The sequence below is a fragment of the Caloenas nicobarica genome, chromosome 4 (genome assembly GCF_036013445.1).
Source record: "Caloenas nicobarica isolate bCalNic1 chromosome 4, bCalNic1.hap1, whole genome shotgun sequence".
Lineage (NCBI taxonomy): Eukaryota > Metazoa > Chordata > Aves > Columbiformes > Columbidae > Caloenas > Caloenas nicobarica.
Window position 1 is genome coordinate 3,803,991 of NC_088248.1, and position 25,976 is coordinate 3,829,966.

Here is a 25,976-nt window from a genome sequence, read left to right on the forward strand (position 1 = left end):
CTTAGAGAGATTTTAAATACGTAGGCATTTTTCTCTAAACGAATATTGGCAATTATAAAAGAACAGTGTACATTCAGGTAAAATGCCTAGCGTGATGGTAGAGGCAGAATGTGATGGAAGAAATCTTTGCAAGTGGAGCAGGAGAGCACACTAGCGTGATTCAGTTGCTTTTGTGCCTCCTCTCCTCAGGATTTCTCCTATGCCCTCAGGGGTACAAATTCAAGCGAGCTGAAAATCAGCACTCCCCGTCCTATTCTGAAAGGCAAACTGTGCTCTGCCATTGAAACTGATGGTTTGGTTGTGGATTTTGTTTGTTTGTTTTTTTTAAAAAAAGTAGAAGTGGATGGTGGAAAAGTCCTGTACGGGGCTGGTTCACTCGTAACTTCATGCTGGTGTTCCCTGAACACAGGGGGTTAAGTCCTGTCCTTGCTGAGGTTACTGGAGCTCTTCCCACACAGGGTTTGGCCCCTGCCCAGTCCTTCCTCCCCTTCACCCATCACCCGTCTCAGGTACCAGCCCCGCTTCACAGAACTTCTCAACTCAATCCGCACCAGGCTCCTGATGTCCCTTTTAACTTGTTTCATAAGAAAATCTGCCTTTTGTGTGGACTGTAAGTCAAAGGTGATAATGGAGCTGTTCAGATTTATCTTTCCCAAAACCCAGTAACTCAAACACGTATTTTGAAATAACCACAGTAATTCTGATTGGCGCTGAAAAATGGCAGCAAGAAGACAAAGTAGTGGCAAAAAATGAATTATCATGTTCTTCTTTACAAGTTATATGCCACCTTATTTCTTTCTTAGTTTTATTTACAATCCAATCTGAATAGTATTCAGCTATGTTTGCTGTTTGCCAGTATTCAGTGAATTATTTTCATGGAAAATTTTCCTGTACACTTTACTCCTAAACTCTTTGTGTCGGCAATATACCATTTCACCTGGCAAGGCATACAAGATACTAAGAGCTATTCCTGCTTCCTAGTGCTAGAAGATAGTAAATCTAAGTCTGCTGCTGACACTGCTCTGATACACAATATATTTTTAATACAAATTTTCAGACAAATGATCAATCACACCACAACTCAATGGACTTTAAGAATTTGCAAATAATTTCAATACTACCTTATCCAGATCCTGAAAAATAGTGGTGAGTGTGACCGAAAGAGTCACAGAAATTAAAACTAGTGACATAGTGACAGATATGCTAACCCACATTAACATTTCTGTTTTCTCTGGGAGATAAAAAGCGTTACAACTAATGACAGCATCAACCTTATCAACAACGTCCAGAGAAGCAACAAAATATTTGAATAGCTGTTGGGACAGCTTCTGAAAATAGTCTGCATAATTCAGACAGAAACTTTTTAAAAAAAGATTGCTGGGAGTTGGTTTTTTTGGGAGATAGGCTGGTCTCCTGACTTGCAGGACCACCACCAGAGGTAAACCGACTGCTCTGTCAAGACTGTCCTTCAAGATGATGAGCAGAAACAAAATATGACAATGAGAAGCATGCAAATTAACTGAAGGTTTTAGAAACTCCAGAAAGGTTCAGATTTATTTCCAGAATATTTGGAAGAATTGAGGGGAGGGAGAAGCTGGGGAATGAGGCAGAGATGAGCTTTTGAGAATTGTTTCACGTAGTCACAGGAAGAAGAAGAAATTGGAAGGAAAGGCTGAGGCTATACTAGAGCGAATGTAACATGATTTAACATATTTCTGCTTTCATTTGTTTTATGCTTAGGGAACAGTGAGAACAGACAGCTACAATGGATGTTATTTAAAAACGAAGCAGAGAGTAAATCCTAGTGGCATGTCTTTAAAAAACCAATGAAAAATGCCAGCTCTAAATTACATGTTTTCGTTGGTCGCGTCTACATACAATATAGTTCACACAACACCCCAGCATTGCCTGCACGTATTTTTGTAATCAGAGAGAAAGCCAACAGCAGAAATATTTTGGCTGGGAGACTCCAAATGACTGGAGAGCTCTGCCTCCTGGGTCCGGTTTTCATCACACCCTTCACCAAACCAAACTTGCCAACAAAGCCTCAAGTATCAGCACGCAAGAAGAATTTCCTGAACTTTAAAAAAGTAGCATTTTTTTTTTCTTGTGTTGGGGTTGATGCGAGGAAAACTGGCAAGTATTTTGGATTAGTTAAAGTACATATGCAAACATAACTACCATAATGGCTGCAAAAGATTAAGGCAGCCACGCTTGCTGGTATATAACTGGGAATGGATGTTTTTCCCCTGGTTCTACCAAGAGCTCCCCCTCCCGACAGGAAAGGTTAGAGTCGAATCAAATAGAATCAAGTAGAATAGTCGTAAGAGACCTACAACGATCATCTAGTCCAACTGCCTGACCAATTCAGGGCTGACCAAAAGTTAAAGCAAATCATTCAGGGCATTGGCCAAATGACTCAAACACTGACAAGCTTGGGACAGCAGCCACCTCTTTAAGAAGCCTGTTCCAGAGTTTGACAACCCTCTCTGTATATTCTGGAGTATATTTTGGATATTATATAATAAAAGACATTTAAGAACAGAACAAAATCTTAAAGTCTTTCTTCTACTCTGTGAAAAAAGAATGACATTTCTGAATATAATTTATAATTATGCAAAGGATCCATACAAAATCCCATCAATTCTGAATTCTTACTAGAATGTTTTAAGCAAGACATAAGGGGGGTGTAAGTCACTCTTCACCCATTAAAAATTACAATATTAGACCAGAAAGAATGGAATGTCCTTAGGACAGTATAAAAAACTGCAACTCCATTTCCCCTATTTTTATCAGCAGTATAAATTCTTCAATAATCTGACCTTCAATGTAACAGACAAGTAAAAGGCAGTCCTGATGATTTTAACCCTAACAATGTTTTATGCAGTGACAGAATTAGAGTGTCCCTCTGTGTAGAAGTCCTAGCCAGGGTACTTGAAGGGCAGCCAGATGGTGGACAGCCCAAGGTGAGCAGAACCTATTGTTCTCCTCTTCCTTTCATTTTGTTCAGTACTTACTACAGCATTCGGGAGAAATAAGCTAATATCCATAGGTTATATATAATACCTTCCTGATTTGGAAGAAAGTTAAAAAAAAGGAAGGAACACAATCTTCCTGTTCTAGGTAAAACCAATACCAAAGAAGTAAGATGTGCAAGTTGGTTTGAGATACTTTGCTTCAGTTATTTTTGAACTATGTGTTTAGAGAAGACCAGAGAATGAACTTCAGTGGGAAACCCCTGCCTAGTTGTTTGCACATGAGCAGCAGAAATAAACCATGTGCCAAAAACCCCAACTGTATCTTGGCCAAAAGCAAGACCCTGTTCTCCAGCCATTGGTTTCAGGAGCGACTAGCACAGGCTGTCCCAGCACAAGAACGTAATGGGCCAGAAAGCCAGGAATACTTTAGAGGCTACTGCGACAGAGTCCCATTTTGTAGCTAATAATGATTTGGATGAAGCTTGAACTCTTGTTCCGCACTTCCAAAAAGCAAAGATTTTTTTGTCCACTTGTCTAAGATATGTTGGCTTCTTGGCTATAGTTGTGAGAAGTTCATTTTCCTTCTGAGACCAGTCAAATGAGTGCAAGCACTAAGGAGATATCTACCTAGGCTTTAACCTCTCCTTCTGAACTCCTGGAGAATGTGCTTTGCCTCCTAAAGCAGATTTGGTACCAGTACTGCTGTACCCCAGTGGTACTTCTGTGCAAGAAATCACAATTTCTGGGATTCAAATACCCCTTTGGACTCAAAGGTATACAAAAAAGTAGCAACAAATACGTTCTCAAATTCAACAGCAGGCAGAAACTTAATTTAGCCTTGAGAAGCTACCAGGTCCACCCTATCCAGAGAAGCTCTCAGTGTGAAAGATAAAAAGCAGACAGCCTTGTAACGTGGGTCATCACTTCCTAACTCCTGTGAAGCAATAAATGCCAATATACAGGTAAGAGTTTCAGAATGTTACCGGATTCCTAGACCCATGGGAAGTGCTGGGTGGGAGGACGCAGTGAAGCCAGGGGTTAAGTACAGCCCATCCAGAGAGCAGGGCCAAAGCTTTTGGAAATGGTTAAAGATTTTTCCCCACCCCACCATGGGATGGTTGAAGCACAACACCTGCTGGAGAAGCCCCAGAAACTGCTTTAAGAGGAGCACCCTTAGGGCAACAGGTGGGTTTTTTTTTTTTCCCTTTGAATTATGTTACCCCCTTTCCACATCATAAATCAGTCACCTTGGCACTCTGCAGAAGCCAGGCAGGGGGTGAGGCAACAACATCTGCGGCAAAGGCCTCGTAACAGCTTTTATTTCCCCGATAGACACACCATCAGCACTCGGCACAGACGTTTGGCAGGTGCACGCACCTGCGGGCACACAGGGACAAAGCCACCTGAGTCACCAGCACTGCAAACGTGGCCGTCGCTCCCCAGCAGCCAAACGCCTCTCACTGCCATGTGTTCCTACCTCTGCCTGGTGCCATGGGGCACTGCCAGCTAAAACCAGCTTTGTTTGTACTCATTTCTATTGTCAGCTGGATTGTGTAGGAGTGTTTTTAGGCAGATTAGCACCCTCTCACCTGGCCACCAAAGCCACGTGTTTACTGCACGTTCTCTCTCAAGTACACTCCCTGGAAGAAAAATCAGCCATTTCTGGAGCAGGTACTATGCAAAGGGTTGATTAATCCCAGCTACCTCTCTTCATCTTTGCATCCGCCCAGTTGTTATCTCTCTGTGTCTTTTTTTCAGTGTTTTCTGTGACAAAACTTGGAGAGTCTGCCTTCTTGGAAATGTAGTGCCTCGAAATGTACCTAGAGATAATGCATATGATTATCCTTACTCCTTATATTATTACCGAAGTGTCAGGGTCCAAATACTTCTTGGCATCCCTTAACCCCAAATGTTTGTTTGGTCAATAAATAAAAGAATTTAGTAGCTTAGCTGAAGTAGGAACTAAATATTATCAGCCATCAAAATGTCTTTAAGCTTCAAATATATAAATCTACTGATATGTTGACATCTCCAAACTACAAGGAAGTTTAACCAAAATAGTCAATTAAAAGGAAAATAACCAAGCACTTATTCTTGTGTTATTTATACATGAAAACAAAAGGTAACACGCCTGCCTGTCCCTCTTTAATTCACTTACGTCCTGCAATGCATTTTAGATGTATTGTTCAGGTAATCCTGCAGTTTTCTTACAGTAGCTCACTCCAACTGGCTTTCAGGGGTGCTCTCACTCAGGGAGACCCAAGCAATGGATTTTCAAGATAGATGTTCCAAAGGAGGAAATAAAGAGAGCCTAAAGTACTGCAGATCTCTGTCCTCCAGTGCAGACATGTTTTCATAAGCACGAGAGCCTAAATGGTCATTACTCAAAATCCAAACCAGCAATAGAATGTGTAATACAACTTTAAAAATACAAAAAGGAGAATTGACTTGTACCTTTTTCATGAGCTGAGGAATGCAGTAACATCTTGCCCCCAGTTTCATGACAGCTACCAAAAGTGCAAGAGCCAAGCTAAAGACTGCTTCTGTGTTTCAGGATGTATCTCCTCACAGCCTGATTTTGCAGTGCTCTACAGGAGAACGGAGCTTCAGCCCAGGAAACAAAACCATTCATCCAGTAATAGAAAAACCATGTGAGGGCTGTCAGAGTCACACAGGCTCACACACTTAGGCGAGGAGGCTGGAGGAGACCACGTGGCGTGGAGCAAACGGGGGCGCGCTGGTCCTCAGAGGTACCAGCAAAGCAGGACCAATGGCTCTGTGGGACAGGCCTTCCCCAACCAGGCTTTTGCAGCCAGCTGCTGTTCCCACCATGGGTCTGCGGAGCCAAAAAAAAAATCAGGATTAGGAGGCTCACTCCTAATTTTTTCTGTACTAGCAGCCTGCTGAGCATCTGATGAGGACGAGATGCAAAGATGTGGTGGGCCAGCGTCAGTTAGGCTGGTCATGAATCAGACTGTGGTGTAAAAACCCAGCGCCCACTTCCTACATTCTCCATGGCTTTTGATGGAAACAAGCAACACCAGCCATTTTCATACCACAAATTACTGCCATGTCTTCTGTGAGCCCATCAGAGGGGAATTCCTGTGTCCGCTCACTCCCCAGTGCTGCCTTCCGCTTCTTTGGTTTCCATCTAAAAATTGAGATAATTATACTTGCCTCTCCAATGTTTTTCCTACTGCAAATAAAAATGTGCAACATTCGCTCAAATGCTTCTGAGCTTCTGATGAGTGTGATCTGAGATTTTCTTACGCAAAGGCATCCTTTCTCAGGGAGCATTAGCTTTGTACTTCATAGCCAAGAGAGCCTTCATTAATTGAGGTGGTATAAAAAGAAAATCTGTTTAAGAAAATAATGTGGAATGAAATACTACACTGAAAGTTCTTTCCAAATTTTATTATGAATAGTTTTAAAGCTAGTGGATAATTTTTTAATCCAATCTATCATGTTTAATTGGCTTCTTCTACCAAGCCAAATCCATAGATAGCCCCAGCTTTTTACATTTCTTCCTCTGTTAGTATAATATACTAGGTCAAGTGTGACCACTGTTTATTTTAACTTTGCAAAATTGATCCCAGCTTCACATTTTTGAGAAAGATTGGTCCATTTTGATACATTTCCAGAATAAACCCCGCCTGTTCTTTTAAAGTGGGTTAGACTCTCGACATCCCACCATTGTGACTGTGGAAGGCATTTCTGGCATGTGTAATCAGTGATTGACTTTCCTGCTTGTTTTCATAGTGATAAATGTGCGGTACCATTAGGCAGGAAAACAAAGTATTCCCCAAAAACTCTCTGCTAAGCACATTTTGGAGTTAATGGGGTAGTATAGATACATCATGCTCTCTTTCTGTGCTAAGAGGTATTTGATCCTATGAAATGCACTCGCTCCCACATAATTTAAACCTCCAGAATGGAACATAGTATTTTCCCTTTTCTGCACATGTAAAAAGAGCAGGCTATCTTGCCAAGGTTAACTGTACAATCTTGTTAGGCTTCTATAGATTTCATTAATGCCTCATAAAAGAGAATCGATAAAACTCCTTGCATGCCGATATAGAAAAAAAAAATGACCTTTCGATTTACTCTTTAAGATACAAGCAAAAGAAACTTAATCAATAGACATCATCGAAACTCCTCTGATGAGAGGTCCTGAAACAAGGAGTTTACATTAAGAATTCTTCAGAGAAGTTACGTTCCTGCTCTGAACTCCTTCCAACGGGACGGTTCCTGATCCTGTTGGGAAACTTTGGTGGAACTGCTCACTTTAGGCCACTACCTTGCCAAGCTGCGTATTAGCGGCGTGGGGTTGCTCACACACTGAAACATAATAGAAACATAAGACTTCTGCAGCAGTGTCGTCACACTTCTAAGGTTAATAGGACTGCTCACAAGAGATGGGATTTTTACAGAACTCTGACATGCTCCCATTTATGTCTTAAATTTTCCTTTGACATTGTTCCACGGGTATGAAACCCTGCAATGCTTAACTTGACTTTGCGGTTCCTTTTATGTAATTTACAGCTTAGCGTACCCTGCGAGCACACCAAACTGACACCGCTCTCAGCATCCATCAGGAGACCCACCAATAACAAACAGCTCTGTTCTGGCAGCAGCATTAGCACTCGAAAACCAGGGGCTCATCCATGGCCTGTTCATTGAGACTCTCATTCTCCTTTGCTCTCAATTCCTCAGCCAGCTTGTAGGATCCTCTTTTATGTTGTCTTTGGGTTTTACAGCCTCCTCTTCCATTCAAAGATAATAATGACGCTCTGATATCTTTTTTTAGTGGCTAGATAGAGCAATTCAGAAAATTGTTCTTAGTGCTCCCCTCCTATTTCTGCAAGATTTCTCAACGCAATAAGGAACAGCCTCACATAAAAATAAAACAAAACAGACAACACCACCAAGAGATAACCTGATGGCAACATTAATTTTGTCATCTTGTTTTTAAACTACCTCTGTTATTTAATATACCTCATAGCCATAATATTATAGATAATTGACATAGATAAGGACACATCTATTTAAAAAGTGTCTCTCTTGTGGTTTCAAAGTGGCTGGTAAATACATACTACTCTGCTCCCCAAAACATATTTTTTATTTAGCCGGAGGATCAAAACACCACCTTTCTTCAGCCTCGAATCTCACAGATAAGTTTGTTCCCATCCCAAGTTTTCATGCAAGAGACAAGAATGTTTAGTCTATACCTTATGTTTATAAACATGTATTTTGGGGGAAGAGGATGCTTTAACTTCTTTAAACAGTGCAGTATTTGTCTTACCACACGTGGAACTAAAAATAAATTCTGTCGTTTACTCAAAACTGTTAATTCTCTAAAGAAATGTATTTTTTTGCACTGTTACTAATTAATATTTGAAACCACTAATCCTAACAGACTGATTTTTGTATGTTTTAATTTTCCATTGCCTACTTTGAGAGAAGACAATGAGGAAAATCAAGGGTGGGTTTTTTTGTTGTTTTTGCAAATAACCTCTAGGATTATCGAAAGTGAACAGTCACTGCTGTAGCTAGAAAGACAGCCTGGATGGTACCACGACCTGCTGAGAAAAGTTCATCTCAGGTTTTTATTGAAGTGAGGTGATCTTCTGAGAACAAACAACTGCAGAGAGAGACGGCAATGCGAACATGCAGCCTTTTTATTTTAATTTCTAAGTCTTTGCAGAGGTTTGCATCAGTGGGGTTGTAGGTGGCTGCAGAAACTTCCAAAGAAAATTCTCTTTTTAAAAAATAAAAAACCCAAAACAACTTGTAGGTATAAACCAGCATTTTACCCAATAGTTGCCATTCTAGATGCCTATCTTTTCTTTAGGCTTTCTTAAGTGGGACAAGATCTTGTAAAGATCCTAACATTTTCCTCCTCATTCTGATGGCAAAGAATCTCTTTGTTAACACCAGGATCACTCTCTGATGTACTTTGCAGTGTCTGCTCCTTTTTTACTCTCTTTTTTTCTTTTTTTTTTTTAAGGCATTCTTAGAGTCATGGAAATTTTTTCCTGTCCAAACAGATGAGATAGAAATCTCGCCACCATGACAAGAGCCTTAGAGGAATGGTAACTGTGAACAATCCTCAGCTGGTGCAGAACTGATGCACTCACTGAACTCGGGGAAGCCGTGTTGGTTTACACAAAATAAGAGGCTCAGCTGCATTTGCGAAGTCTGGCTCTTCCACTTAGAAAGTTCACCTATCTGAGCACAATCAGGAGTTTGAAAACCTAGAGGCTGTGGGCTGAAATTTATTAGGAACAGATGGGGCTAAGTGGCATACACGATTTACCTGTGCACCTAAATACAGTTACATATATTTATAAGCATAAATATACCAGCTGGTATCCATTTCCTCGCTAATCAAAACGCCTTTGGCCTTTTCAGATTCCAGACCTACTCTGCTACAACTACTTGGTTTTCATGCACATAAGTCATACCTGGTGGCCTTCAAATCATGAAAACTTGATATTGCACAAATTCTCATTAATAATTTTTGATCCTATAGGAAGACTTGTGCTGCCAAATAGATAGTTGTTGAAATCTAACGGTCAAATCACCTAATATTAAACAATCCAGCATTTGATAAACAACCCAGAGCACAAGGCAGAACTGAATTTTGAAGCTAGGGCTCTTCACTCTTGCAGGTAAGTGCATCTTCCCAAATAATATTTCATGGTCAGCAAGACATTTCCTCAGCAAGAGACTTGCATGAGCCTTTAAGCTGGGTTTGTGGGAAGGAAACACGCAGGCTTACATAAACTATTTCAATCCAGCAATTCCTTGTGGTTACGTAATTATATATACGAATAACTTCACAGTGACTGTATCTGGATGCAGCCTGCACAAACACATAACCAAGTGATTTAATATTGTTTGTGCACTGCGATGTTCTCAAGCAATGACTCACACTTCAGTGCAAGTTCTCATACTACAGAAAACTAAGAACTGATTTTGGAAAGTTGAAGTCCCAAAGTACTGCATTCAGAAACTGCTGAAATCTCTCTAGAGACAGCCATCCACTACATATTTTATACTCACACCTCTACTAATCATAGCTCCGTATTCATAGGTGTGCACAGGATGTTGATAGGGACACCTGCTACTGATCGCAAGATGATGACACCTCATGTTGTTATACTGATCAAAAATAGTGACATGTCTTAAAATACTGACCATCCAAAAGCAAGGAAAATTTAGATTAAATCTGATCAAAGACCCTTTTCTTTTTAAGAACTGCCTTACGTAAAACCTTCTCTGGTACATTTATTTTCTAATATGCACACGTGATAATAAATTGGCCGCTATCTGTATTTATTTTTCAGGTGCCACTTCAGAAAACAAGCAATACAGCAGTTTTTACCTTATACTGTGGTTAAGAGTTACTTTGCTCAAACAAACTAAACTTTAGTAGCTGATAAAAAGTAATCAATAGTGTTTCAAGATTAATTTTGACCTTACAGACCATGTGGCAAAAACAATTCCCCACTAATGTACTTCCATGGAAGTGCTTAAGTCCATGGCTCAAAACAATGAACTTCAACAAGAGCAACCAGACTTTCTTTTGATGTACAGTGAGAATAAACAGAAAAAGCAGCAAATACACTAGAAAGTCCTAATATTTTTTTTAGTCAGATAAGAGCCCTTTCCATAACTTGGGAGTCAGAAATGCATTTGCACCAAATTCCAAAATGCCTTGACATAGTAACAGCGGAAACCTTGGGAAAATCATGTTTAAATCAGGCATAGTACTGAGAGTACACACAACCAGAGCACCCCAAAAGTTTTGCTTGATACAGGCTTTTGTTTGCATAAATGACTACATGCAACCATTTATTGCCCTCGACTAACTGCAGAAGATATTAATGGCAATTTAGTCTCCCAGTTATGCCACGGATCTTCAACCACCTCCTACAAAAAAAAAAAACCCCAAACCAAAGCAAAACGAAACAAAAACCAAAACTCTGCTGAGCCACTTAAACTGCTTTTCCCGTTACCATCTGGGTCCTTCCCAAGGGCTTCCATCCTTTAGGATAAACCTGCTCCACCCTGGGCTCTGCCAGGGCTGCAATTAGTTTTGGAGACTAATAATTTATTAGAGAGTGCAATGGCCAAAACATTTGAAAATTTGTGTCAACTTTAGTGAGGGAATCCAACTGCAGAACAAGAGTAAAAAATTCTGCCAAGTGAACACTTTTCAAATTTGTCTTTCAAAACAGTACTTCAGTTACTTTATTTCTTACTTTACATTAGAGGTTAAAGAACATTGCCTTTGAAAAATGTTTTGTTTTACACAACTGTTCTTCAAGGTCTTTGTTTGGGGCTGGGGGAAATGACTTGCAGGATGATTATAAATCTTTTCCCAAAACTTCAAGGCCTTCCACTGAACTGGCCAAACTCCACGCACAGTCCGAACTCACCAAGATGGTTTAGTAGCCTCATGCAACTCTAAATATTCTGCAGGAGGCAGACTATGGGGCTCCTTTTCCTCTTTCTATTTTAATAGAGGCTCAAAGCCTTCCCAGAAAGAGGGGGACACAGTACGTAACACAGGCTCATAGGGCCCCCAGCGCTGCACCACAAACCTGGCTCCTGGTCGCCTTTGTTTTCAAAGTCCTTTAGGCACTTGAATTAGCTGCATAACCAGCTGCTTCTAACAGTTTTCTGCACGTGTTTCAGGCTTACTATCCAGTATATGAACATGCAGACAGATAAAAATAGTAAAACTTCAAGAAAGGCAAAGAGTATTGGCACTGCAATGCCTTTTCCAATGTAAAATATTCACAGCTGTATTAGATTGTCCCGTGCCAATGTGCATGGCATCATTTTGTTAGCTCCAGCATAATTCAATCACATGATTTTCCCAGCCCATGAAAGTGTATATATTTACTTTCTTATAATCAAAGCAATAATGATTTTTTTAAAATAACTTTCAGGCAAAGCAGTGCAAGATATTAGGAAAGAACATATGGGAAAAGTCACTTTTGACCCATGTTTTATCCTTAAAACTCAAAAGTGGATTCAGTATTAAAATCAAAGCACTCCAAGTATATTGTGAAATATTCACAGCTGTTATTATTGCCTGATTTATGTGTGCTAGAGACCAGATTATTCAGACTGGTTTCACAAGCAATATGTTAGTAAACAGGATTTTGTTTGGTAATTATATTAAACATGTCCATATAAGCTTGGAATTAATTACAAATGGTACTTTACTGTACTTGATAAAAGCACTAAACAACAAGAACTAATGATGGCAAAAAGGTCTTCTCTCATTTTCAATAAAGCTTTCCATGTGAAAATCTGTCAACATGAAAAAGTTACTGCTTGTAATTAAAACCAGGCTTCAGTTCAGTAACATGTTTACATGTTATGTTCCAGAAGGGGAAGAAAATGCAATTGAATTACTATTCTTAAAGCCTGTGGTTTGCAAACACACAATCTGCCCTGGGCGTGCTACTGATGTCAACTCCCTCAGCTTGGGAAGACAAAAAAATGCAAGTTCAGCCTCGTAACACATTCGAGAGTTTTGCACCACCACAAAATGGTGGCGCAAATTACCACTGCAGTTTGGTAAGAGTTTAAGTGAACCTTCCAGATGTGTTTGCAGAATGTTTGCAGTGGGTATGCCTGCCCACATCAGGCATTTAAGCTCTACTGTCAGAACTTGTACAAGGTTTCACTGACGGATGGATAATAACAAGAGGAGACTGAAGAGGTTACAGCAACATGTCACTGTACTTGGCGCACATCAGTAAACGACTAGTTATCCCTCTGTTTCCAGCTCTCACATTAACTTACTAAGCAACCCTTTGCCTTTCTCCACAATGGCTTTATAGCACAAGATCTATTTTCAAAGCAGACTTCAAAGTGACTTTCAGAATTAGACCGATTGCCAAACTGGGTGCTAAACTGGGCTTCAGTGGGTCCCAAGACCACTGTAGTAGGAGCTCAGGCTGCTGGTTGCTTTTGAAGACGAATAACAAGCCCATCACCTGTTATGCTTCTCTTCACCAAATATGCGCTGTGCTTCTCAACCCTCTTGTTGATACACTGAGGCGGGTGAATGCTGTTTGCTCTGCCAATGGTTAACTAGAATTTAAGGCCATAGGTATTTTTTCACGCTGCTGTAATGAGACATATTTCCTAAATAGCCAGCAAATAACCATTTTTTTTCCCCCCATGGCAACCCAGTGCTCCACATAACTAAGCATCTTACTGACTTCAGTAGAAACTTTTCTCAAACAAGGTCATAATATATTTAACAACGAAGAACCATGCAGATAAGCAGCTCTGTGCTTATCCTGTGTTACAGAAGCCTGTACACTAGATTTGTTAATCTAGCTTTAATTCAGAAACCTGACACTCTCTGCTTTTCTTGTAACCATTTTTGTTTCTTGTTAATGCAGCCAGATGGTAGCTCCAGTTTGATTACAATTCTCCCTACATTAATGTGAACTCTTCAGCTTACTACTATCAGATGACATTTGCTTTCCTTAATGTACATAGTTTTAGAAAAATTACAGAAGTGCTATTGCTGTGTTACATGAAAAATTCCAATGTATGTTTAGCTGATACAGCATCAGTTGCTGTTTAAACTGGGCTCAGCTAATGGACTTTTAATGTCACTGGGGTTATGTGCAGTTACTGGCTATTAGCAGGAATGGACCCTTTCTATAAAAATCACTTTTCCTCAAGTGTGTTGTTTGAACATTCCTTCCTCTGATTTAGTGACTGTCACCAAATACAAAACAAATGCAAGGACGCTGGAATCTACTGTTATCTTTAAAACCAACTTAACCTCAGCCTGGCCTCCACAAGCGGAATATGGGTTCTGCATTGGTACTAGTGGACATAAAACTTTAAAGATAAAAGACTGAATTTTTCTTGTCTTGCTGTGGTGAGTAAATCCCAAGCACTCCAGCAAAATTAATCGGACAGAAAGCAAAGCTTGATCGAGGTACTGCCATCAATTGATTTTCCTAAGAGAAAGGATCTTTGCAGTGAAACCAAGTACTCATAAAATAAGCTCATGAGTAATACATAGCAGATGAATAGTCCACGCAATGTCACTTTGTCGTTTTAATTCAGCTTTCTTTGCAAATGTTTCTTATAAATGCAAATTTAAGACTTTCCTCTTGAGACTACAAAACGATAGAAGTGTTTATAAAGCAAGTAAGTAAATTAGGACTTAAAAAAATATTTGGAAGTTTTTATCTAATAGCCATATTTACTACAAAGAATTTATATATAACATTTAGGGGGAAAAAACACATACAGAAATAGTGCAGGACAAGCAAGGACAAAAGCTAGCAGAGCTGAATGGTTTTGCCTTTTCCAATGCTTGTGAAAAGCATGTGGCACTTCTCATTCTACTGCCTAAACCAGGATAATAACCACTTTTGTCATCAGCTACCAGGTTGCATTTCTAACTCAAGCCTTCGAAGCCCATGCTTTTAGTAGTAGAGGTCTTTAGTTCAAAGATGACTGATTGCTGAGGCAGGAAATTGCTGTATAATAGATATTTATGTGGATATCTGCCTACAGCTGGTGACATTTGGCTGTCAGTGTTCTTATCTGAAATAACGTGACAAAACCCAAGAGAAAAAACATCTACCTGGAAGAATCTCACTGACATGTTTTTGAGTGAGGCACTCTTAATCTCTCTACAGGAAAGAGCCACATTGCTATATGTGAAGGAAATGGAAAATCTCAAAGTTATTCAAATTATTGAGCTTAAAAAAAAAAAAATTACCCCAAAAAAACTTGCCAGTAAAAAAGGTGAGATCAAGGTCTGTCCATCCTAGAGTCTCACTCTACTGTGTCAACATATTTTTAACACAGAACCGTGTCAGCTTCTGACGTGTGCTGGGTTTGAAATTAATGGAGCTATATTTGTTGGCGATCATAGCCTGGCCTTGTATAGTGTAAGTCCTCGGTACAGGCACCAGGGATTTAAAAAAAAAAAAAAAAAAAGGGGAAACCAGTAGTGAACCGACACCTCCCAGTACTGAACATTCTAGCTGCAAACTTTCTAGTTACTTAGAAACAAAGAAATTAGGAACTTCCTATTTGCTACAGCACAGCTATTTTACGTGAGGAAGAGAAGGAAAACCAGCACTGCATAAGAAGGTAGCTGCATTTTATTTGAGCAAGGAACTGAAAAAGTCACCCTCACCTTCAGAAACTGGTGAGGAGGCACAAAGGAAGTCCCTGAAACTATGTTTGCAATGTCTGCATGAAAGGAATTTGTAATGGGGATGATGACTTGCCAAAAACTAGTGCAGCTTTGGGGCCAAAAAGCTTACAGAAAGGAAAACTAGTATTCCATGAACCAATTCAGTGAGATTTTCAGCAAACGACAATGGTGCAGTGGCACATTCTTCACAGTCCCATCCCTTAACCAGACAGATTTCCAATTTCCACAATCAACTCTGATTTTCAGATCTGAAGTGATTGAGTTTGACAGGGGAAACTTCATCTCCTCTTAGTTGAAAGCACCAATGAGTTTTGTCTTAACTCTGAAATGGAGGCTCTGAATTACTCCCGGTAATTACCTGCACTACAGTCAGTGTAGGTAAATCCAACGCACAAAAAGAGAATTAGTTTCGCTTGCTATTCTGTCCCACTTCTTATTCCTCGATTTCAGTATAACTGAACTGCAATTAACCTCATTCAGTGAGACCATATTATTATCTTTGCTCACTATGTAAACTTTCCAGTATAAACACATATGTTCGGATTGGATAAGACAAGTGATGTATTTAGACAATAAATAAATACACCATATCGTACGAGTGCAGCAATTCATGTTGCAGACATTATTTTAGCAAATTTATGGTTAGAATATAGCTCTCTAAGAAACTCTCAAATACTAATAATCCTGTGGTGATCACTTTTCACTGCTTGACATGAAATGTACTAAATTAGAGAAAAAAAAAAATAATGCCTGGGGAACAACTATCAGTTCAAACAAGTTTCCAAAATGGCTGCAATAGAGTCACCCTCTTTTGGCAGATGATTCAAGGCTTACTTGCACGTTTTCTTGTATCTAGCTGATGAAATTCAAGATTTCTCAAACAATTGCACCCAGCACTCGGGAGACCAAGAAAAACGCAAGCTTTCCTTTTTCTCAAAGGATACACTGTTAATCCACAGAGCTTAAGGTTTCAGCCTCTCACTCAATATGAGACTAAGAAATAAAGCTACTTTACTTCTCGAAAATAACTAAAAAGGGATTGGCAAGAGCTACCTGACAAGAAAACGTCCAGCTGTTGCCAGGCCAGTAAAACCTATCTGAGCTCCTTAGCATTATTGTTGATAATGTTACCTCAACAAAAGAAAAATAGATACTGATTTAATTGCCTAGGCAACCTCAAAGCTTTAATGACTCGTAATGCGACAGGGTCTTTCGGAGCGTAAGTCGCTTATTCAGATGAATGAAGTACAGTTGAATAAGATAGTCCTGAACTGCAGATCAAACCCAAATGAAACAAAACAACCCAAGGCAGCGATCCTTATTCCATTTCCAACAGTGCAGCGGTCACCTGCTGGATCTGCTCTTGCTCTTCCAAATCTGGGATAACACTGTGGATTCCACTGGGCAAAGCAAATCCTCCCAAACTGCTGCGACCATGAAGTCAGAGCCTCCAGGCAGCATCCGTGGTTCTGAGCAACAGCACATGGGTTTGCCCTTCGTCTTGTACACATATTTCTAGATACCAGCAGATAGAAGATATAAAGAAACCAGTGGTGAGACCCAACAAATTCAATATTAGGAAGGCACCTGAGAGCCTTCTAGGTAGCATTCCCTCCACAGCATCATCTTTGGGATTGTTAGACAAGAAGGAGGATGAACTGGAGCACCAGGGTCTTGGGCACTCAGAAGCCTTGAGTTTGCATTTTGGCTTCCTTACACATTTGCTTTGTACCCTTAGGCAATTTCCCTTATAACTCCCCATCAAATAGAGACAAATATAGCTGTCGTCCCAGTCCAGCAAGATGGACTGAAGATAAATAGTTTATGCAATGTGACAAATAAGAGCCTCCCATTGTCTCTAGTAATGCAAACATGTAGCAAGGCTATCCTAAAAAAGTGACTGCACGTCCCACATGGGAGGTGTCACCAACCAAGATGAGCATACACAGCTTTCCGGCTGTCTCTTTCTGTCCTGCCTGTGCAGGACTCATAATGAAGGAAAGAGAGAATTTGAGGGGGCGCTGATGCTCTGCAGCATCACGTCCCGACTTATGGGACATCCCTGCCTTGATGGGGTTATCGCAGTCACGCAAACTAGAGCAGTACTGCTCGTGTGTGGGGAATAGCAAAAGTACTTGCCTAAATCCAGCATTGCCTGCCCTTTCCTGGCAGTATTAAGGGCATGTCTGGCACCACCAAGAATCTAGGTCTCTATCTCAGTCTGCCTCACAATAAAATCGGTGTGATAAAAAGAGAAAAAGAGAGAGCAAGACCTATATGAGCAAGGCACATATAATATGTGCCTTCACCAGTGTTCAACCAGGAATGTAAGTCAAGTTGAACACTGACGTTTTTCACTTGGTTGGTTGAAATGTATGGAAAAATGGAAATGGAAATGAAAATTGTTATTGTCAGAAGACTCTACAACTTCTAGCTGTGTTTTGGTTTTGGTTTTTGTTTTTGTTTTTTTATTTTTAATTTCGCTGAACACCTAACAGATTTTCAGAGCTTGTAAATAGAAAGTGTTTGACCAGTGAGGTAAATATTTGGTGCTTAACTGACCTTTTCACCAAAATAACTGAATCTTTTCTGGGTTTGATTAGTTTCTTGTTTGTTTGTTTTCCTACCTCCCCTCAGCAAATAAGCAAAAAGGACTCTTTGTTTGTTTGTTTGTTTCCCCTGAAATTTTCCGTGTTGATAAAAAGGATATTTGTAAGTAAAACTATTTTTCAATTGAGCTTTTCTTCTCCAGCCCAAACTTTTCGATAATCATGTACCAGGCTATAAAAGGACTCCTCCAATCCTTGGTGTTTGATGAATGAGGAGGAAATCCCATGTTTCCTGCTTAACGTACATGTCATTTGAGTTGGAGTCATAAAAGCAAACAGGAAGGTGTTCTAGTGATGGCTACCAAGGGGTAAAGCTCTACATGAGCATCTCTGGAGTTACTGAAAGCTGGGGACAACAGCAGTGCTAAATAAATCCTCTCCCTGTCACATTGTTGGAGTTTGGGGTCAGAGTATCTGCAGATGACCCCATTAAATTAAAAACAGGGAAACAAAGTACGTGCAAAATTAAGGGGAATTTTGTTGTTCCTATTTGTTCAGTGTAAGCTTCTTTATAAACATTTTCCTTTTAGCATAATTTCAAATGCTTGCTTACTAATGATGCAAATTAAGTCTTTCTTTGGATACAGTTTGCCTCCCAGAAGACTTCACACCATTTCCTTCAGATCGCCTCTTGGATAACGTTATGATGGAAAGCTCCAGGGGTGTCTGCTTCTGAGACTGGACTCTACCGAGCACACACAATAAATCACTTAAAACACCACCGTCCCTTCAGTCCTTGGAAGCAGTTAGCACTGAACTGTGCCTCTGCACAACATTATTCTGCCGCTATGTTGACGGAGGTTGTAGCCAACTGGAAAACCACTGCTTGTCTCTTATTCCTCGCATTTAATCCTTGACTTAAGCCTTAAAAGCTTGTGCTGTTTTCTACCGCTGAGTCAAATGTGAAAGCAAAGATGGCTAATGAAAATGACAGGCGATGTAATTACTGCTTTATTGGCACCGATGCCAAGATTGCTGCCTGCTAAACTTGAATACCTCCACTGGGTGGCTAACGAGATGTGCACTTCAAAAACCAGCACAACCCTCTCTCCACTTGAAAGGAAGGAAAGAGGGAATCGGAATGGGAATGCCATTTTTTCCTATAGTTACATATATATAGTTAGGTGAAACACATTGCATAGACTGAGCACCCACGACTAAATTAACCTTTATTTCAAAGATAGCGTCCAGTGACGTGTTTCCAGTGACAAACCAATGATCTGAACATTTGAGACTCACATTGAGTTGAATCCCCTTTGACTAAATTGCATCAAACTATTCCTTACTTTGAGCAATGCAAATTAACCCAGGAATTCCCCTTAGCAACAGCAATTAAAGCATATTTTTCTGATAAGCTGCACAAGCAACTTTTGTGCCTTTTTCCAGAGAAAGTAACCAGAACTGATTCCTCAAAAGTCCAGTGATTGGAAATCCAGAAAGACAACAGAAAGCAACAAACATAGCTGTACACTATACACTTAGCTGGCAGCCAAAAATAAATGTAGCTTCACTTTTCAAAGTATGGCTCTCCTTAGTATTTTATATATACTCCAAAATCTAGTGGTATACTGTACAGAAATACTCAGTTGTTATCCTAGTCAGCCTGGGCTCCTCTCACCTTCCATGGGAACTGATGTTGCACTGGATCCCAGTCAACTGAACTGTGCAGACTGCCTCAAAACACCACTTGCACACACACATCAAAAAAAAAAATTAAAAAAAAAAAAAAATCAAGACATTTACTTGAAAACGTCTAATAAATATAATCCACATTTTCTCCTTTCTTGCTGCACAGACCAGCTATGGAACCAATTTGCCCGGCCTTGGCATAGAGTTGTATTCTTGTTTGCAGATGTACTGTATTTAGAAAATTAAATTAGGAAAATCTCTTTAATATGGTTAATGCTGTTTCTTGTTTCTGAGTGTGGGTGTCACACACAAAGCTAGTCCCAAAATATAGTGAACAACCAGGGTTTTGAGGCCATTACCAAAGGGGAAAAAAAAAAAAGTTATGTGATGAATGATCCACATAAAATGATTAAGTGTAAATATGCACAACAATTATGGAAATGTTTAGATAAGCTCATGCACTCTTACTGTACAGAGGAATAAATGACACTGACAGTAATGCTGAAAAGCCATCAGAAGGGGGCTGTATTTGATGTATATACTTTTTTTTTCCATAGCTGTTACAACTGGCTGCTAGAGACTGGAGCTGGAGGAAGAGGAGTCCAGATTCTGGCTCTGGTGTTCTGGGAAGGAACCGCTTCTCCACGGACAGATCCATCCATTTTTTTCTTTCCTAAATGGCACCTCAGTCAGCAAAGGAAACCCAGTGGCTGTTCTGCTTTCAGCAAAGCCTATTGCAGTAATAAAACGCTTCTCAGGGCCACGATGGGCTACCACATCCAGCCAAACTCATCAACGTCGCTGAAATCTGACAGAGCACATTGCTTTAAAACAAATTAATGTTCCAAGTGGGTTTATCCATTCACAACGAAATACTACTTGGCCCTCACTTTACTAATACAAATACTATTACACCCACGTGATCAAGTACAAGCAGTCCACTGATGCATCAAGATAATTAAGTTTTTTCCCCCCTTTTTTCAAACAAGATATATTTAGATATTTAATTAAGAAGTGCATCCCCAAAAGGTTAGTAGATTCACATGTTATATTTCACTTTTTCCACACCAAGCATTTTCAAACTGCTGTTGTTGCTAATACAGACCGTGCTGGGGAAAGGCAAATATCTGCACATATGGCTCTTTTACAGTTTTCTTTTTAAATTATCGCTTTGATTTAATTAGATTTGAGGGGTTAAGCATTAAAAAAATGTAATCTTTTGTTGTAAAGGAATAACCGAAACAAAGACTCATTAATATGCAGCCCCTTTAACTTTTTTATCCATCTCCTGTGCCATCATTATTAGCCCATTAAGCTGTCTGAACCATGCCTGTCACTACAGATAGACAGTCTGATCTTTCCTCTTGTCCCACCTACCCCCTAAAAAGATGAGGGCCACAAGATAAGTTCTTCAAACACTTTTAACGCCCAAAGATGGGAGAGTAGGGGGAAAGTAGTAGTTCTCTCCTGATAACAGTGGAAAAATACTTAGCTTCAGATAAGCAGATAAGAAATACTAATAAAACAAAAAAGTGTATTTAGCTCTGCTGAGAAGCTCACAGGATGATGCTGAGATGCAGCGACATGAATCTCTCTGCCAGGGAGTGTGGGGGTTGATCCATCCACTACTCAGTTAATAACTTTATTTTCCATGAAGAAATGGAAAAGGAAGGCATGAAAGCAGAGGCCCAGCAATGTTCATCGTTTCCTTAGCCTGCTTCAAAAGGTAAGGATGGTTGGGGAATGGAGAAGAAAAGCAGAACATGAAATAGTACTAGCAGCAAGTATTGGAAAAAAAAATCTACATGTCCTCTTTCCCTCCCCCTCCTTCCTTCTAAATCATAACTGTGTTTGCTGTATGAAGACAACACTTTGAGTTTATTCTCCTTTTTGAGGTAGCACAAAAGAAGACCAATTTGTTGGAGTTTTTTTTTTCCACAATTAAAACCGTGTCTGCTGGCTCCAGATGCACCGAAAATCAGAATACAGAGATTAGTTTGGAGTATAATTTCCACGTGTCCTATTTCTATTGCTCTCAAAGGAACACAATCGAAAAGAGTAGAGGGGTGTTTATATTTCGAAGGAGACAGACTGAATGGAGGATTACTTCATCAAAATAGGTTGGGTAAGAATGATTTCAATGCTTATGCATTTTTGGAAACGTGTAAATAAAACAGAGGGAAAACTTTGCCTGGTGCTTTATGATGAGAAAACTTCCTGAAGAGGGCATAGTTAAACTGTTGATTCATCGACTCAATGAAGCACTACATACACATACATGAAGATTCCCTCAGCAAACACCAACCAGAAAATCCCTCAACTCTGGGAAAGGTGCCAAAACCAGGTCTGCACCCAAATTCTGTGCCTGGCCCTAAGAAATGGGAAATTAAAATAAAAGCACGTATGGAAAAAACAAGTCCAAGATGACTGCATCCCAACCATGTTCCCTGCATTTTCCTCTCTGTTGTGAAAGTTTATCACACATCGCACATCAGAAAGCATTGCTGAAGAGCTCCCTGTCCCTTCCTGGGTGTCCTGTGACACACACATGTGCCACCCTTCCCAGCAGAGGTGCAGGGGACTTGGCTCCTCACTCCTCATGGCATTTCTGTCCCACAGCATTGTGCAATGGAGGGTATGCGTGAAAAGGAGAAACCAACTGAAAGCATGGGGTATGAAACAGCCGAACACAGGGGCTCCTCTCCTCTCTTCCCCGCTCAGACCATCTGTCATGCGAATTACCCGTGTCCTGCCGGCAGAGCAGGCAGGCTCCTTTCTGCTCCACATCCAACTATCTGAGAGGACCTTTTTTCTTCGACATCCCCCATCTACACAGACAGATATATATGCGCTGACAGCCAGGTCTACATACACATGGCACCATTAAAACCTTTAAATACGTGACATGAAACCTGTCTTATCTCAAACATGAAACAGACCAGTGAAAGTAAACACTGGTATACAAGACACAGAAGAAATGTGACATGATGCATAAGGCATTTTTGTACTCTCGTTCGCTGCTACCTCTTTCTCATGGTCAGGTTTCTGGATCTTCCTGCGAGACAGATGCATGGGCCAGGGAGTGTGATTCTGAGGACAGAGTAAGTATCAGCTGGAAACAGATCAGCACCATATAGACATCATGCACAATGCATCCAGCCCACCGGCAGCAAACCTATGGCTCCCAAAAGCCTGCCAGGGGCACTTGGAGTCGGAGCGACCTGCACCACTCTCCTGTCAGAAAGGCCACGGAGGAGTGAGCTTTGAAATGGCTGGGTGAGAGCAGGGGGTCAGATCTGTGCAGTCATCTCAAGCGCCTCTCCACAGAGATGATGAGGGGGAGACCGAGCATTCTTCCACTTGCATTGTGCTAATAACTCCAAACCAAAGCTTTGGTGCATATTATTATTTTTTGTGGCATATATGAAAAAAAAAACCCTACAAACAAACAACCCAGCAAAACAGCTTCTAAATTTCCCTTTCTCTTGCTAACCACATAACCAGGAATTCCAAGTGCTTTGATGAACCCACACATCCTTGCTATGTGCAGCTCTGCCCACATGCAGCAGCAACATCTCTCTCTCTCTCCAGTGCTGAGGATGTTGTAAAAAAGTATTTCCCAGCAAAAGCCACCCATTTCCACTTTAGGGCTAACTCCTGGGAAGAGAGGGAAAAAGCACCGAGAAAGTTTATCCAGCATCAGCTCGCAGGAGGAAAAGCTTCCTGCCCTGGCTGTCTGTGACACGCTGAGCCAGAGCTCTTTGTGATGCTCTCAAGACATCACTAAACACGCACTGAGAAGCAAGACATTTTCACTCGGAAAGGGGAATTTACACACGGGCTCCAGGGAAAACAGATCTAGACGTACTCCAGAACCCCCGACAAGGGAGCAGAACAAGGATTGAAAAAATAAACACAGAAACACGGTAACTCCCTTCGGGTATATCACGTTTTAGGCAGGAAGAGAAGGGTGTGAGGGGGGGTTCAGGAGTGACCATCGCCTGCAGAGCCCCGGGGCAGGGCTGTGCGGCTGCAGAGGGACCCCCGCCCCGCACCTGCCTTTCCCACGCACCTCGCCAGCCCGCCGGGCACCCGGCACCGCTCCCCGCCGGCCGGGGGGCTCCTTCAGCCCTAACCCCCCTCCGGCCTCCGTGTCCCGTTTGAGAACGGAGTGCAGGGAAACGCCTGTCCCGGCCAGGCTCAGCAACCACTGACTCGACCCGACGAGGGCCACCAGAGCCCCCAGACCCCGGCGGGGTCCGTGCATGCGGGGCAATGCGTCGCTTGCACATATACACACAGAAAAATAAAAACCGGCATAAATTCGCGTGTTCAGCCCGCACCCAGAAGATGCCCCAGCCCCTCTCCATCCACCGTCTGCCTTACCTTGCGCCGCGGAACCGGGGCGGCTGGCCCCCAGGATGGCCAGGGCGGGGAGCACCAGGGTCTGCAGCAGGTATCCCAGTCCCAGCCCGCAGCGGGCCGCCGTCCCCTCCAGCCCCTTCCCCATGGCTGGGGTAGGGGGCGAGTCTCGCAGAGCCGCCGAGCTTTTCGGTGCCGCCTCTTGCCTCCGCCAACCCCGTCCCGGAGGGAAGCGGAGGGGCGCGGAGCGGCGCGGAGCCCCCACGAGGCGCTCAGACTGCGCGGGGGGCGACGGGGCGAGGGGCACCGCTCGTAGCGGCGGGGCAGGGGCGCTGCATGGCCCCGCGGAGGGGCGCGGAGCGGCGCGGAGCCCAGCGGAGCGCTGCCTTCTTCCCGCGGGCGGCTCGGCGCGGCTGCCTCCACCCCGGGGGTGGGCGGGGGCCGGGGCCGGGGATGGAAAGAGGGGGCTGCGCCGGCCGCCTGCGATAAAATGCGAGCCGGAGAGAGGAGCAGACCCAGAGGGAAGGGGGCGGGGGAGGCTGGGAGCCACCCGCTGCAGAACCGGCCCCCTTTCGCCTCCCCCGCCCGCGCCCCCTGCGCGCACACCCGCGGGCACACCGGCACACACACGCTAGTGCGCACACACACACGCTAGTGCACACACACCGACATCCCCCCACCTCAGCACCCCCAGGCCGTGCAGCCGGAAAAGCTCCAGGAGCCAGGGCTGCACCAGCGGACCCTGCTGCACCCTTGGCTCTCTCTCGTCCCCACATCATCCCTAGGGGCCTAACACCCCCCACACCAGCTCTGGGGGGCTGTCTGCTCCCATAAGCGGCAGGGTGGGGGGCAGGGGTAGAGGCAGCACCAGGAGGGATGTTGGGGAATTCCCCAACCCTGCAGAACATCTCCCCGTTTACCCCCCAGAGTGTCTCTCTTAAGGTTGGGGTTGCTCCCTGACAGACCTTACCCTTACACCCCCAAAAAGGTCTCCCCAGCCTCTGCCGTCACCACATGCCCACCAAATCTCACTCAGTGGTATGGCAGTTCCCAAATCTCATGTTTGTTGCTCAACCAGGGCTCGCTTGGGTTTTACAGTTGCTTTCTAGGGCTTGTTTTGGTTTTAAGTTGCCTTTGCCAAGCTTAGGCAGGCTGTCCCTAGCCACGACCAGACCCAGCTTCTCACACGCCAGGTGTGCCAATGCCACAGGGCTGCAACCCCGGAGCCCTCGTCACACCGTGGTACTCCAGGGAGCATCGCCTTCTCCAGCCCAGAAGCTCTCCCAAGCAGGGCTGCCAGCAAGGAAAGGAGCGCTATTTTCCTCCAAATCATGGCTGGGATCTTCCCAGACATGCTGCCTTTGCCTTCTGCCCCTGCAGGAAAACAGTGGCAGGAAAACAGCAGCAGCTTTGGTGATGCTGCAGGAGGGCTTCCCAGGGGCCAGAGGGGAGCTGCCTGCCCCCAGGGAGGCTCCATCTCACCTGCCTCCTGACTTTAATGCCCTTCCCAGGGAATTATCCAGACCATTCCCATCTCTGGGTTTGAGGGAGGGTAGGGTTTTTTTCTCCTCCACAGCAAGCTGCAGTGAAACAGGAAAGCAACATTTCTCTTTTTTTGTACAGGCACAGAGCAAGAAAAAGGGGCAGATTTTGTTCTGGGCAGTGCAGCTGGGTATGCCTGGAAGGTGCTCGGGAAGGGTGCATTTCAAGACCAACAGGCAGATTTACCCAGAAAATCTAAACAGTCCTCTCCACTAGAGCACTCCAGCTCTCCATCTCCTGGCTGTACCACATCTTTTAAGGGAGCGAGTCCTCTCCACTTCAAACACTACAGTATAGTTCAGAAAACATTAAGGCTCCACCATAACCCGTGAGTTAAATCCTGAGGCTGTGTAAGCAGTGGAAGGGAAACTCTCAACTTGTAGCTATGTTCAAAGGAGAATATGTCTCCCAAACAAGAGCTTCTTTGATTGCACATGCTCCCCACACCAATCCCTGACCTCACGCTCCCCAGCCTTATGTCTCAGGATGGTGGTCAACAGAGCAGTCCCTGCATATGATGTTTGTTTGCCGGTTTTGCTATAACTCTAAATCTGGAGCATCTCTCATTGATGAGTATTTACTGTTTCCCCTGTGCTAGGGGAAATTTTCCAGAGGCAAGAGACCCCTGAAAGA

At 42.6% G+C, this 25,976-nt stretch overlaps 1 protein-coding gene across 2 annotated transcripts in view; it reads right to left on the bottom strand.

Moving 5' to 3' along the window:
* Positions 1–23,949, bottom strand: part of UNC5C (unc-5 netrin receptor C) — a 230,607-nt gene extending 206,658 nt beyond the window's left edge. For both annotated transcript variants that reach the window (XM_065633582.1, XM_065633581.1), the window contains exon 1: positions 23,826–23,949. In XM_065633582.1, coding sequence (XP_065489654.1) covers positions 23,826–23,949 — 124 coding nt within the window. The remainder of the gene's footprint in view (positions 1–23,825) is intronic.
* Between the last annotated feature and the right edge of the window lie 2,027 nt (positions 23,950–25,976).